We start from the raw sequence: 16,576 nt of genomic DNA on the forward strand, positions 1-16,576 counted from the left end.
ATTTTCTTTTAATATTTACCTTTAAATTTAATTTAATGTACTGTGCACTCTGGAACAAAATACATATAATCAGTTTCTTGAAATAATTGTATAAAGTTTTGTGTGTGTAGTAAATAACTTTTATAATACATTTTTTTTAACAGAGAATCAGCACAGCAAGTGGAGATGGTAGGCACTATTGCTATCCTCATTTTACATGTGCAGTTGATACAGAAAATATCCGCAGAGTGTTTGACGACTGTAGAGATATCATTCAGCGAATGCACCTACGACAATATGAGCTTCTGTGATTTTGGCCAGCTCAATTGCTGAACTACTATTTTCTATTGTGATGCATCTCTGCTTTTTGTTGGCCGTGTGTGTGTTTCTGTATGTTTGAATTCAAGGATGTACGCCACCGTCTCAAGAGGATGGAAGCAGAAAGGCTGGCTGTGAAAGGGGCTCGGCGCTTCCAGTGACTCTCTTCCGTCCCTCTCCCTTGCCTTGCCATACAGCTGAAAACCTCATTTGTTGGTCCTGCTTACTAAACAAAGAGAAATTATTCTGGGCTACCATCCTGGAGTCTTTAAAAAAAAAAACATTTTCTGGCAAGGCTGAGGGCTTAATATTATTACTGACAATGACATTATTGCTGCTGCCACGAGGCAGTGAGGCATTGCGACAACTGATGTGATATATGTGATAGTGTGGCACCTTCTAGCCGCTTAGACTATGCTACCTATATAGTATAAATCAAGTACAAACAATCTCTATCAGAGCTAGTGAGACACAGGTGTGAGGATGTATTGTGCTGCTTTCAGTTGATGTTATTATGTTTGTTGTGGACTCTGACATTTGATCTGGTTTATGGATGTTTAGTCAATGCTCAACAATTAGAATGGAATGCTAAGAGATAGTAACAATAACCTTTTGTACTTCAATAACAATGTAATCATAAGTAAACACAGTTTAATTCCACAGTTTTTATTTTTTAAATGTAGCTACCATCATTTTATTTCTTTGCCAAAAGTTAGGAGCACAATGAGGGAGAGAAATGTGTTTTATACTTTCACATTGTTTTATTGTGTGGAGGTGTCAGTGAATGTTCTCTGACAACCAACTGAAACTCTATGAATTGAATAAATGTCACACCTAACTCTCATGTTAGATGCTAGCATCTGTTTTTTTTTTTATGTGTCATCCAGTGAAGGTAGTCAATGGACTCTTCAGCCAATATAGGGGTTGTATATGAACCATAGTTTGAAAGGATCTAAAGATGCTCCTGGTCATTCAATTTTTTTATACGTTGAAAAAAATCCTGGTCGCTACAGTTGTAAGTCTTCATGGAAGACTAAGAAGGCTGTGCATACTAGAAGATGCAACTACATTAAACAATTGACCAATTGAAGTATTGTTGTAGTTTCTGTAAATTATTTGATTCACCCCTCCTACCCAAACCATTATTACATGCTTAAAGCTTGTGTTGATTTGCATTCGGTTAAATTGGTATTGATTTATTTTGAATCTTTCAAATTGATTACTCCTATCTATCTCTACTCTATATTTGTGTAAATAGAGATACAGCATAGTGCATGGAAGAATGAATAAGGTCTTATTCAAACAAAACACACAATTTAAACACAAACTTATTGGACTTGGTCCTTGTGGTTGACTGCTGGCAAATATTTAACATCAAGTGTGATAGACTGGGGAATACTTCTTGATTTGTAAGCATAGTTTATTTAATTATTATTATTTTATTTTTTTTTCTAATGAATTTCTGCAAACCTGATTGACATCAGTTGCGTGTATGTAATTCTAGACTTGTACATCTGTTGAGACTATTCTTTTCTTTACCAATGTATGTATGTGATTATACACATTAATAGATGTGTTAATTCGATTATGCTTGTGTGTAGATTATATATATATATATATATATATATATATATATATATATATATATAGCTTCAAAACATCAATCCCCTTAAAAAAAAAACAATAATTTGATTGAAATAACCAACCTTCCTATGGACAAATGTTCTTGTCCTGATGAAACTGCTCAGCTGGATTTTATCGTATTCTCTGTTTGCTGTTTGTTTGATTGTTATTGTTTCTTAGGTTTTTAAAACAAATTGTTACATTTAATATTATTTTAAACCTTTGTTTTTTACTTGATTATTTCAAAAAGATGATGATTGCTATTACCTACTAGTATCAATAGTCGATTAAAATATCATTTTAAACTCATTGAGTGAAACAAATAGACATGTTAGTTTTATTTATTTTTTTTTTTTATTAAAAACAAAAACAAACTAAAACAACAACATATATTGTGATCTCAATATATATTTATATATAGACATATTTACACACACACACACACCACAGACAAGCAAATACCCACAGTACTTTTGGTTGTCAGTATTTGGCTTTAATTTCCAATGTTTTCTAATTTGTGCCTCTACTTGTCAAAGATAATCAGAAAAGATCTATATTTCACAAGTGTGTGTGTAAATGTGTATATATCCTTCTGCTAGTGAGAACATGCTTCATTCTCAAGAAATATCTCTTTATTATGAAAGCATTCAGTGTATACCTGGTGGTACAAGTTAGTGGACCAAAAGACTGCCTTAGGACAATTAGACTATAACATTTTTCTTTTGTAGCTAGATTTAAATAGTTCCATTTTTTCTTTTTAACTTCAAAGCATTGTTTATTCTTTATGTCATGCATACATTGCAGATTAGTTTCACATTTCAACAATGATTACCTAATAAAACGGAACAATGAACAATTGTGCCATATTCACATGAAACGTGTTCTCTAAATTTTAATTCAGAAGCACATTTCTATTTCTCTTACTATCTTTGGAGGATGGGGGATTTTGTTTCTCGCCCCAATTTTATTCATCCCAGGAATACTTTGTTGAACAAAAGTACTCTGATTAAAATCATGAATGTTGTGAACTGACTTCACAGAAATAAAAAACCAAATGAAATTAAAAAAAAAAGACAAGCAACCTTATAGAATGGGTTCATAGGGCATACATTTGAAATTCAATGTAGCAGTATTTGTATTTGATCTTAAATCCTGGTACTAAACTGTAACTGAATGTGATGGAAGCATAAATATGTATTGACATGGATTCTATACTATTTATATAAAGTTGTCAACAAATGTGTTGAATATTTTGCCTACTTTCTTTTGAAATGTTTTTTTTGGGAGAAATTGACAGGTTCACATTCTTAAAGAGACTAGTACTGCAACCAGACATGCCAATAACACTCAGTCTTAAACAAGGAAGGACATGAATTACATTTCAATTTTGTTGAAAAAATAGATATTTCCTATTCTATTAAATTTCAATGATCAAAGTTTGATTGAAAATTAGTAAATCATTACTGCAATTGGAGAAAAGTGGGTCAGCAATCATAAGTCATTTCTAAATGAAATAAAAAAAAATGATCTTTTTATTTTGTGACTAAAATATATTTGGCATGTTTCTTTTATTGATCATGTAAATAATTGTAGTTTAAGCTTACACTTGCTTATCTAATAATGCAGAAAGTAGTTCTATCAAATCTTTGTGAGCATACAATTACCTAGAAATAGAGAAGGCAATCCATGTCTATACATATCTATGTTCAACAGAATTCAGTGTTTCTTAAAGTCACTTTATAGCATCAGCAATTCCCCAAAGTCTGTTTGGCTAGGATTGGGTAAGTGCTGATCTGATCTAGTGCACATGTTGAGCAGTCCTTCCTGTTTTTCACTCACTGTTTTAGTGCATCTTCTCTGAATGTTTCATGATGGGACTGTACAATTAAAGTGTGCTGAGAATGCTTTTTTTTTTTTTTTTATAACTTCTGTCTATGATGTTAACATTAGGACAGAGACCTCCCTTCTGTTGAGTGATTTTCTAGAGAACTGTGATCAAGATGATTGAAAGAATTAGTCTAACTTTTTATCTCTTACTGCGCTCCCCCCTATACAATGCAGGGGAGCATTTAACTATTTATTTCTTTGTGTGTATAGTCTTGAGAATTGGATCAAAAGATTTGACTTTAGTACAGATGGTAACAAATGTAAATAAATTTAAGTTTTCATTTTTGATTGTTTTTTTTTTTTTTTTCAATTTTTATTATTTTCAAGTTTTAGTCTCTGTTTTATTGTACTTTTCTTAACCTTTTCAGTTCTTCAAAGTTTCAAAATATAGTCCTAATTTTTAATCAAGTCCATTTATTATACTAGGATACGTGCATGCATAGTTATATATGTGAAGATCCTCTAACACTGAACTTTGCCATCATTGTGATTATCAATACATTATGTAAGACAGTAATAAACTAATTTTCACTTGTCAAGATATTGTGTAGTATTGTAAGGCCATCAAGAGAAGCATACAGCAACGTTAAGTCTAGAAGTAAAGCTCAAGTGAAATTGAACATATAGCCATGAAAAAGAAATAGTCAATATCTGGAAGACAGAATAGTCTACTTCACCACTGCCAAACCATGTCTTGTAATTTCAGTTAAATTAATGGGAAAAAGAAGGGGGAAGGAGACTTGGACCAAATGAGTCCCCTGTGATACCATTCAATGTTTGAGCTGTTTAAATGCATTTTTACTGTTAAGCAGTTTTAAAAATAAAAATACTTCCTACAGTTAATCTTGAACACAAGCATCTGAATCTTTTTCTGTATTGAGGAACAAATAAAAACAAAACACTGTAGGCTACATTATTTCAGCTGTAGAATGATTGGCCTAGGTAATATCTCTCTTTATTATTTTGACTTAATGCTATGTAGTCATTGAATACTACTATGAGTATTACTTTTTATAAACGTTTAATACAGTATGTTAACATGTACCAGATACTTCACTCAATAAGAACCAAAAGTACTGTAGTGGTACAACAATTTTTTTAACACACAAATACAAGAAAACATTTATTTAATATCCATAACAAACATATTGACTTGTAGGAGGAAGACCACATAAATAGAATCCTAAAAATTGAAAATAAAGTGGTAGTACTAATCAGTCTGACACAGTTAAGGTAAAATACTCAGTATGGTAAGTTTCACAGTCTATGAATTGTTTTTCCAGTTTGTAACGTTTTTATCTTTAGTATGAATAATAAATAACTCAAAGAACGTTAAAGCTGTATCAATTGTTAATGTAGACTAATACATTTACAAGTTTAGATTACCTGAACCATTTACAATATTTTGTAGTTTTGAACTAATTGAATACAATTCTTTAGTGCTAATTCTAAGATTTCATGTAAGGCTGAGTTTGAAGATTAAGTATGGAGTATGAAATACTGGTACTAATAAACACAACAAAAAATAGTTCAGTGAATCATAACAAAAAGCTGCTGTTTATCAGTGAGTGCTAAGAACTATAATGCTACAGATCTCACATACCTGCTCCCTAGTTGTGTTGACTATACTTTGTACTAAATATATATAAAGTTGGTTCTTCAAATTTGATGATGACCACTTCTTTTGTTTAGGGGGACTTTGCAGACCAATTCAGACTTTCTCCACGCGACTGATGAAGTGCTGCATACTGGACATGCTATTGTAGCTGGAGCCTGTGTGAATTGCTTTAACTTTCTGTTATGACACTTTTTCTATTTCTGTTTTGGTGTCATAAAGAATTATATAAACATGTCAATTTAGAATTATAAATTGTAACTTTATTAAAATAACTATGGCAACTATTACTCCAGTTCATAAATCTAAATGGCAGAAAGTACAATTTGCTCAAACAGTTTCTTATGATTATAACTTACAAGATACAAAAAGATTCCATCTACTTTGTTTACACATAATGATAATTGGGAAAAAAAAGTTTCCATTGAGACAGTAAAATTAGATACATTTTGAAAAATTACTTTAAAAAAATTTCTAAGAAAAACTAAATCCTTGGTGTTGGCCAATATAAATTAAATTGTATCCCTTTCCTTGTAAAAGGAAAACAATTTTAAAATAATGTATCTTTATTACTGATTAGCTCAATTAATCTAAACACTGATAATTAAGTTCAAAATTTTAATTTGCCCAGTCACTGTACCTACTATAGTAACACGTTTAGGCATCTAATTTTTTTCCATTTCAATATTTCTAACAGTTAATTGTATGCAGTCTATGAATATAATAGCATGTTGATAAATCTGCATCAAGACTTCATTATTGATCATGCTACTGCTTTATGTTCATCTTTCCAAGAATAATAACAATACTATTATCATTTGGATTGATTCCTTTTTTTAAAAATTGGTCAACACCAATAACAGTAAATTCAGGTGTACTTTAAGGAACTTACCAAATAGCATTAGTTTGCAGATTATTGCATAATTTATAGAACAATAAATAAAACACAAGATACAGACATTTTACAGAGAGAATTAGATAAATTACAGAAATGGGAATCAAATTTTCACCCTGAAAAATGTCAATTATTAAGAGTAACAAAAATAAATACCACTTATTTTATTCATGGTAAATCAGTAACACAGACTAAAAACTCAAAATACCTAGGGGGTTACAATAAATGAAAGACTATCATGGAATCCCCATATTAAAACTATAAAAAAAATCAAACAAAGCATTAGGGTTTATTAAAAGAAATTTCTACTAAACTAATAAGAACATAAAACTAAAATGTTATTTAACCTTGGTTAGGTCATTTATAGAAAATGCATCCTCTGTTTGGGACCCCTCAACTCAAGAAAATATTAAGAAACTGGAACAGACATAAAATAGAGCAGTGAGATTCATAACAAACAAATATTCATATTTCCATATGCAATGCCATATCTTTACAAATACTCGTTCTTCCCCTTGTGCTATTAGAGGATGAATCAGACAGGAAAACCAATGACTTGGCAGAATGTAAGTAATTGATTAACATGCATGCCTAGACTGACCTAGATGCGTAGGATGTAATCCTCTTTTTTGAAGTAACGTCTGTAGTTTATAAGATAAGATAAGGAATAATTCTTTAGTAGATATATACAAGTTCTCCATCTCTTCTATTGCTCTAGCCAGCTTTTTTTGCTGAAACTCTTGCAGTCTGTCAAGAAAACTGTATGCTCTTTTTTTCATTTGTACTGCACTGCCATACTGAGTGTTGGTTGTTTTATTAGGGTCCGCATAAAGTGAATTAAATTGGAGCATTCAAAGAGGGTGGGCGTATTGTCCACAGAGGGGCAGGTGTGTGGGGTACATACTACCATACAAGTTCTCAATGAACAAATAAGTCTTCAGTTGTATCAATAAATGTATAAGATGTTATGGTTTCATTCCTTCATTGTCTTGACACAAGTAGTACTAGCAATGGTGAATATGAACTGTGGAGTTAATTGCCAGTTGAAATGAATTTGCATCATTTCATACATTTTAGTTGGTTTGTGTCTATATGTTGCACACACTTTAAAATACATGTAGTACACACAGAAGGGACACAATATCACTGTTCAGTTGATTGTAGTTTAATCTTCTCAGACTAGGTCCGTATAAAATGAATATAAATCCAACAATGAAATCAATCATAGTGAAAACTTAGTAGTAAAAAAAAATCTTTGTGAAACCATAAGGCTTTTGGGTGCCTATCTATTCATTCAAAATGGCTTGGACCATAGTTGATATTTATTTTTATACATTTATTAATATTAATCATTTCTGCATTCAAATTACAATATATTGAAACAAGATGATAATGATAACAGATTATTGCACTACTTAATCCATCAAGCATTTTTATAATGTATGTTTTGACCTGCCATTCACTTGGACTTGTTTTGTTTTTCTTTGTGGTACTTAGAATATAACATATCATGGCAGCACTTTTAATTAATAAACCTTATAGTTTGTGTCTGACTAAAATATAGACTGCTATTTAGAAAAATAAGAAATGCAAACCAACAAAACAAAGTTTCATTATGATTCTTTTTTTTTTTTTTTTAATATTTACTTTGAATTGTGTTTGACATTAACACAATTATATAAAAAAATATATCTCATGGAAATGTAATACATATCAATAGCAAGATGCTATTTCTAGTCCTATCTATAACTGCCAGGTGTTGGTGTGCTAGCTATACTGGGGGCCAAAAATGCTGTTTTTTCAATATCCGAAGCATACGTTTCAGACTGTAACACAGCTATGCATTTCCAACTGTCCAAGTAATTAGCTGTAATAAAGAAGAAATATCGAAGTTAAAAACTAATTAAACTACTTGTATGCCACATTACCTTACTTATCATATTTTTTAACAAGGTTACAAAGACAGTTTGTGTCGAACTCAAAAATCGGCCCCCGAAGTGGTCCACCCAGGCAGGTAAAAGGGCAGGTTTCAATATTTTCAGAAAGAATATCATAATGAAATTCTATCAAAGGCAAATGACAGAGAAGAATGGAGAAAGAAGGTTGACAGATCTTGTGTGGCACCCCAACTGTCCAGCAGTCCAAGGGATAGGTGAAAGTGAGGGTGAAGTTGGATGTGAACCTGGCCTAACTGATGTCTTATAATGAACATCTAATTGATCTAATTGGTTTGTAAAGGGTCAATCTCTTATTCAAAGCCTCAGTAAAAAAAAACATTTCCGTAAAAAAACAACTCCTTTAGTTAAGTGTTTTATGTAACATGAGCCGCACTGCAGTTCAATAATATGAAAAAATACTTATAATTAATTGTTTTAAATTATTTTCCACTTAAAATCTAAAACCGTTAGCATAAATGTGTTACAAATATGGTAAATAGTCATCTCCCTAACTAAATAGCCTCCCATGTTTGATACTATTAATAGTGAATAGTTGTAAAAACAATGTATTTTTATGAAAAAACTGCTTGCACAGTTGATTTTAAAAATCACATTTTTCGCTATTAGAAAAGAAAAAAGTAGCTGTTGCATCAGAACTTTGAAAGGCCTAAAATATCATGATGTCGGATTTTCAATATTTTTTTTTGCTCAAAATGAGATGAAACTAAAACACTAGTACAATCTATAAAAAAATGAAGCTTTATGTTTAAAAGGGTACTACAAGTTGTTTGTAAGTCTGAAATGATATCAAAAGACTAAAAAATGCAGTACACAGAAATAGTAAAGGGAAAGAGAAAAAGCTCAGTAAGATGATTGAACTCATTCTTTAGACTAAAGTGGGACACTAACTTTTTGCATCCTTTTTGATCAGGATTCATGTTTGTCTAAATTATGAAGGTTTTGTGAAAAATATATTCTTGAGAATATTGTTTCAACAGATTTTGCAATGGTGCAAAAAAATAATTTAAGGTAGAGAGACAGCTACAAGATCATGTAAGAAAGGACTTCAACTGAGTTCATAAAAAGAAATTATTTGATAATGCTGTACTAACCTTTCCATAAACGAACAGCACCATCATCTCCTGATGATGCCAGAATTGTTCCAGTTATATTCCATGATACTCTCCAAACCTGAGACATTGCAGAAATAGATTTAAGGATTAAGATTAGCAAATTAAGATTAAGACTAACTTAAGATTAGCAAATGAATTTACTGCATGTCATTTTACATATATATATAGTTTTCTTTATATATATGGGTTAGTAAGATGTATTGGGCAGATGATATTAAGGTCATCCGTTTCTTCGGCCAATGGTTAATGAGCTTGGTGTCATGAGGCCAGTACAATGACCAACCGCCTTTTCTTTTCCCAACTAAAGTCAGGTACCCATTAGAGTTGGGTGGACTCAGGGGCGCCTTAAAAATCCAGAATTTGAACATTCTTGTCTTCACCGAGATTCAAATCCAGTACAGGTATCGGAAACCACGCACTTAACCTCTCAGCCACTGTGCCCCCGTTTTATGAGTAGTCCAGCTAATAAATGTGTATTCAGTTACTAACCACTGACTGGTGATCATCAAAGCTTCCTGTTTGTCGAATTTCAAATCTACTTGGTCCTCCAGCATTGCCACCCTCCTTTCTGTACGAATAAAAAAGATAGAAGATCTCTCATTAGTATAACACGAGATCTAAATGATAAAATGAAGAATTAAAGTATTTATAGATGACTTAAAATAGTTTTGGTAAAGCAGGAGACTTACAGCTAATTATGTTCAAAATAAAATGATTGTTGGCTTATCCAAGAAAAAAAACAACAAAACAATTGTGTGTATGCGCTCACACCAGAAGGAAATGGAACTTTAGGAAGCATTATTTTGATTTCAATTTTGTGTACAGACGTTTTTCAGAATGATAAAGATAAATTTATATCTATGACATTAAGTCAATGCACTGCTAAGACTTTACCTTAAGTTTTTTAATGTTAAAATAACAAGATCATTGGAAGCTATTGCCAGGAGATGATACGATCTTCCCATGTTTGGAGCAAATCTGACATCATGGACTGGGTCTGTAACTGTATAGATGATTTCTACTTTCTGCCATTTTCTGGAATCCATAAAAAAAAAAAATTCAGATTGTTTTAAAAGTTTTTTTTCCTGAGAAACAGAGTTTTAGCTATCAAAACTTTATGAGGGTAATATGTGGCTTGCACAAAGGACTAACCAATTTTATTTTCTTTTGTTAACTACATACAAAAATGATGGTTTATCTTATTACCTATAAAGTTGTTGATAAACACTAACATATAATCTATGTCATTTTACTTAATTGACTTGGATCACAATCAAATAACTGTTTACTGTAGGTGCTTTCTACCTGTTTGTTTCACTGTATTCATAGATTTGAACTTTCCCTCCTGCAGCTGGACTTGGTTCATCACTGCCTACAGCAATCATCGGAGGATGCATTCTAGCAGGACAAACAAAAAATTCTGTTTCTTTCAACTATTCAAACTGTTTGAATGTGAATTATCCCTTAGAAATAGCAATGTGCTTATCCAGTCAATCATATTAGAAATGTTAGAAAATGTTGATTTTTATAACTATTTAGCCAACCCATTCTATGTGCAAAATATTTAAGTAAGAGTGTCTGTGTGTACTTGTTGAAGCGTAATGGAAGTTCCTTTTTAATTTAAATCTTTGTCTCTATTGATTTTTAGCAACTGAAATTCTAGGTTTAATGTCTTATTTATAAAATTATTTAGCCACTACATTTTGATGCACTTATATTTGAACAATGTTAAATTGTATTCATTTTGTAAGCTACAAATATTCACTAGTGACAAGTGAAAAAAGTTCTTACCTTGATGTGTTCCATGACAAACAACTCAGTTTAAAATTACAGTTAAATTCATACTGGAGCTGCCAATTACTCAAGTTCATAACATCAACAGCTTCATAGATTCGAACAATACCATCTTCTGAACAAGTTGCCTGGAACAATGACTTTGATTAGAATACTTTGAAGAATCTTAGGAGATAAAATGAACATCCAGAACAAAACAAGAAAGAGTAACAGAGAGAACAAAAAAATTAACAAAACAAATATTTATGACTCAATGTTTGGGAGAAGAAGAGGAGTTTGTGTCTGAGAATCTGCGTCAATTTATGGAAAGCTATTTCCTTGTCAGATGACTCTCAACTTTTTAAAAACAATTTCAATAAGATATACTTAAAATAGATTAGTCTGCATCAGATCTGGAAAAATATTTAGGCCGCATCTTGGTTTGCGTGGTTGTGTGAAATACTGTACTGATTGTTAATGTTTGCAATCAAAGACAATGCCTTATATACAAACTTATGTCATTTGAATTTATAAAAAATGTAAAAATTTAGTAGGTGATCGAGTTAAAATAATTTCCAAATATTACTATTAATGTACACATTTCCTAAAAGTTACAGATTGTAGACATCTATATATATATATAATTCTCTTCTTCCCTCAACACTTTAAACGAGTAGTAAGGAGTAAAGGAAAGATCACTCTGCGGATAGTCCACGAGAAAACAAGAGGGGGGGTGGGGGGGGAGAGAACACGTAGTCACGTAGGGCAGGACCGTTGCAATAGCACTCTTTTTTTTTTTATTTCTACCTCACGTAAAAAAAAAAAAAGGGGGGGGGGGAGTAATCTACAATGTAGTAACTATCGAAGCGACAGAGCACGCTCAAGAGTTTGGACACAATGGAAAGATCACTCTTTTATTTTTGCAACTCAGACGGAGGGAGTTTATCCTAGGTAATTTAAGAGTGAAAAAACAAAGACAATTTTCGGCTGTATATTTCAGGTGATTGGTATGAGTTTTCAAAAGATTTTAATAATTTCCGGAAATTTCCAGGACTTATTTCCTATATTTTGAATTTAAGGAGATTTCAAAGGACCTCCTGTTATAAAATGGTTTAATAATTTATACACCTAAAATTAGTGTGGGTCCTATATAACAATGAAAAGTATAAAAAAAATGTTGACAACTACAAGTGTAATTTAAGTGACAGAAAAAAAAAATTAAAAAGAAAAAATTCCTAAGTATAGCTATGAAAATGTTCTTCAAAGAACAATTAGAACATATAAAAAAAAAATAAAATATGTGCATTAGTTTTTTTAAATCAATTACTTTCATTTTGGGTCTCTTAGAAAAACATGAGCCAAAATACTTTTCCAGCAAACAAGAAAACTTAAGTTGTACAAATAAGACATGTACCAGTTGTAAACCAAGGTGTTTAGGGGCAAAGCCCACATCTGTGACAGAGGTTCTGCTGTCAACTAGAGAAGTGCGTTTAATCCAGGTATTACTTGAGGAACCTCCCTTTGTGCCCACGTCACCACTTAACTCTTCCCAAACAGCTGCTGTACGGTCAAATGAACATGTTGCAAGAACCTGACCAAAGTCAGGATGTGCCCATGTTACTCGCCACACTGAGCCACTGTGAGTCTGTAACAACAATATTATCATAATGTAAGTTGACATGTAATAATATGTTATTATAATGAAATGTTTTCATAGTTAACATGCAATCTGAAAATAACAAAGCCTATTATACAATAAGTATATGTCTAAAGATTTTTAAAAAAAAATTGAAAAAGTTGCTTAGTCAAAAAAGGAACATAATGTATACATTTTTTTACTTTGTATTAAAGAAAAATTATATCGTAATTCCTCAAAAATTCTCCCAAGCAGTAAAAACCGCTAAGAAACATCTCTTGTTAAGATTAAAAATTGTTAATCAGTGAATTTCTTGATACTGATTTTTCTTTATAATTTTAGAGTACCTATATATGTTTTAAATCTTATCATTATTTATTGCTTTTTAAATGTTCAGTATCTCCAGTTTAGTATTTACAATGATTCAGTTAATTAGCTATACAAATTCATTAAAAAAAACAACAACAGGAATTACAAGCCATAATGTTGCAATGACTATCTAGTGGAAAATGTGTTATTTTGATATTTGCCAGGTTTTACCAATGATTATTAGCTATTGGTTTTTGGCTGTGCACCAGTTTTGTTATGTAACAACTAGATATTAAAGGAATAATTAATAAATTCCCTTTTTTGTTTTTAAATAACACAAACTTTGAAAATAATGTGACAAAAACACAGACCTTCCAGCTAGCAGTGCAATGCCATTCTCCTTTTTCCAAATCCCAAACCTGTCAACAATTTTAAAAGCATTAATTAACACCACATTAATTCTAATTCAAAAGGGAATGAAGACAAAATGTGTTTCGTTCAAGAGCCTTTGTAAAGGGAAAACTAAAAATTTTATATTTTATTTTCAAGTACAGGTACACATTTTTAAGAAGATTTAATAGTCAGTTCATATTATTTGAAAGTAATACACGTGCTACTATAACCATCAATTTGTCCATCTTTTTGTCTACATGCCAAAAAACCTGATTACACTGATCATATTATAGCCAGGGACATTTAGCCATTAGTCCAGATTGCAGGCAATCATTTTAAATGCACATTTTGTTTGGAAGAAGATATGCTCTATAGTTCATGATATACATACATATAGGTTTCCTATTTGTTAACCCAAAAGAGAAAAGCCTAAGACTGAAAACACTATATGAGAATGAGTGTGTGGCACACTTTCAGTAACCAAGACATAAACATTAATTTGGCTACAAGTGACAAGAATAACAAAATATTTAAGAAGAGTAAAATATATTAAACTATAGGTAATATGTAATAATGATGTATTTACTTTAACAGTGTGATCGCTGGAACAGGTGGCCATTCTAGTGCCATGGTAGTCAAAGGACACATCATGGATAATATCTTTATGCTCTGATGATATAGACTTAGCAACAAACATAATGTAGAAGTGACTGTGGACAAATAGAATAGTTGTTTTTTTTAAATCAACTAAAATGAGCCACTACTATTCAAAAGAGATTTATTTATTTTTAAACTGTTTGAAAAAATAAGTTTACAAATATTAATATTATTATTATTTATTTATTTTTTGTAAAGCACATCTTTCATGTTTATTAAAAAACATGTTGAGTGGGCTTTGTGGACATGCTGGGAGAAGATTTCTGTGCTGTCTTTAGGCACTCAGCAAACAAAACTCAGTTTGAGTTGGATTTCAAACTTGATAGGAAGCAAAAGCTATTTCATTATCTGAACAATCTTTACTTGTCAATCACATATATTTATTTGAATCTCATTAGCATCCATAACAAAGTTACTTTATCACTAACAAATTCAAATCATTTGTCTTTTGCAGAGTTAGAAAATTAAAAATGTGTTTAATTAGATGCAAAGATTATGCATGTTGGTCCTCTGTATGTCACAGACCTACTCAGTGACTGTGCCTTCTGTCTTATAATCTTATTCATTAAAGTGGGAAACAACCAAGCAAACACCAATAGTTCTGATTGGGCTGGATTGATAATACAAAGTTAAAAAACAACAGAAAACATTGCAAAACCAGCTTTAGACTGAAACCCACAAGTGAAGAGAAAGGCTTAGAAACCAAAGCAAACATGGAGGAGATCAGAAGAACACGAAGCAAAGACGGCCAAAGATGGCAGGATGGACATGTACCTAACTGAGGGGCATTGTCCAGAACAGAGAATGGGTAAAACTTCCAATCGAAGGCCCCTTTAGAAGAATGTTATGCAAGTGGCAGCGTGCTGTCTATTCCTAAGGTCATCTGGTCACAAGGTTACTAAAGGTTACTATTGGCAGGTAACCTAGCAGTGATGGTAGTATAATGTTTAAATTACAATAGTTCGTGAAAGATCTAGTCATTCTAATTATATAAATGAAAACTCTGGATCCATATTATGTAATAATATAACATGCGTTTTTTCAGGTAAATTATTTGGCAGCTGTCCTCTGCCACTTGTGTAACATTCTTCAAAAGGGGCCTTTGATCAAAGTTTTACCATAACCAGATCTAGAGATCAGCTAATAGATCTAATCTATCTAGTCATAGATTTAGTCAATATGGAAATATTTTTTCTGCGTAAAAAGTTCTAATAGTAAGCATTTTTCCATTTTTTATTTAAATGCTTAGAAACATTTCTATTTAATAAACTAGACAGTAAATTCTTGAAATCTAAAAAAAAACGGGGTTCTATGATATTTTGTTTTTAGGTTAGGCATACGTCACTTCCCTCATCAATACTAAAAGGGAATCTAGATTTGACCAATCGTATCGCTTCATTCTTACAGTAGCTGTTAGGCTGTAAGTCTTAGTGGCGGCCTAGTCAAGCGCTATGGTTATATATAGATAGATAGATTTAAAAGCATTAGGACAACCAACTCGATAAAAAAAAGTAACATTTTCATCTAAGCCCCTCCCTGTCCCAAGTGGTCAGTGTAAGGCTAGTCTAGACTATGTGTAGTCAGTCATGACAAGACAACCAAGCGATAGTGTTTGTTGTGTGTTGAGTGGTCAGGTGAGAAGATACACACTACCGTGGTTAGTCAAGCATGTAAATCTCCTTTAACACGCATTTTTTTTCTTTGCTTACAAGATCTAGATCTAACTGCATAGATGAAGATATATTTCTTTTACGAGAATGTAAACGTTACTGTATGGTTTCCCGTTATACAGTAAGACAATAGATTAAATTAATAGGCATGTGTGACGTCACATAGAATTAGAAACCCGGTGAAAGTCTGACCGTTTTGGATGGGCAGGAAAATTACGTCAGAAAAATATCAATTAATAAGTTTTTATTGCAAATAAAAACAAAATAATAATATATTCATTATCTGTAGATCTAAATCAAAACACATATCAAAAATTGTCAAAACCATCGGAGTTTCCCTTTAACTTTAACACTTCACTAGAGTAGACTAAGAGTTTTTACTAAGACTGACTAGACTCACTGTGTAAATGTTAGTAGTAGTACTAGTAGTGTTCCTGTTAGTTTAGGCAGGGTGAGTCAAGTGAGTTTAGTACTGGGTATACATCTAAATATACACTTTCTCAAACTATCTACAACACTTGTCAAATACAGACTGACAAGAGATTGAAGAGACGAAGAGTAAGTGAGTAAGGATTTACCACCAATATTTATCTTGCAAGAAGAGAGAGGTTTTTAACCAACTTAGGATACGAAACAAAACTGTTATACTTAATAACATGTAGATCTAGATTCTAGAATAGATCTAGATGTACATCTAGATTTAGATGATCTACTTAAAAAGTATTTTCAAAAATATAATAAACTGAAGGTT

General features: G+C 31.7%; 2 protein-coding genes across 3 annotated transcripts in view; one reads left to right on the forward strand and one right to left on the reverse strand.

The window, feature by feature from the left end:
- Positions 1–4,093, forward strand: part of LOC106078284 (guanine nucleotide-binding protein G(s) subunit alpha) — a 23,327-nt gene extending 19,234 nt beyond the window's left edge. The window contains exon 10 of the mRNA XM_013239131.2: positions 144–4,093. Within this exon, the coding sequence (XP_013094585.1) occupies positions 144–290 (147 nt within the window). The 3' untranslated portion in view covers positions 291–4,093. The remainder of the gene's footprint in view (positions 1–143) is intronic.
- On the reverse strand, positions 143–16,498 carry LOC106078287 (nucleoporin SEH1-like). 2 transcript variants are annotated; one of them, XM_056034420.1, is made up of 10 exons: positions 16,404–16,498; positions 14,085–14,208; positions 13,477–13,524; positions 12,575–12,805; positions 11,179–11,309; positions 10,693–10,785; positions 10,282–10,422; positions 9,877–9,955; positions 9,367–9,445; positions 143–8,184 (listed from the first exon to the last, which is right to left on the reverse strand). In XM_056034420.1, the coding sequence occupies exons 1-10, from the start codon at positions 16,481–16,483 to the stop codon at positions 8,057–8,059; spliced, it is 1,134 nt and encodes a 377-aa protein (XP_055890395.1). In that variant the 5' UTR covers positions 16,484–16,498; the 3' UTR covers positions 143–8,056. The 2 variants fall into 2 exon arrangements, with proteins under 2 accessions (XP_055890395.1, XP_055890396.1); XM_056034421.1 differs by lacking the exon at positions 16,404–16,498 and adding an exon at positions 16,226–16,397.
- Positions 16,499–16,576: the final 78 nt, after the last annotated feature.

Source organism: Biomphalaria glabrata, chromosome 7, assembly GCF_947242115.1.
Source record: "Biomphalaria glabrata chromosome 7, xgBioGlab47.1, whole genome shotgun sequence".
NCBI classification, from domain to species: Eukaryota; Metazoa; Mollusca; class Gastropoda; family Planorbidae; genus Biomphalaria; species Biomphalaria glabrata.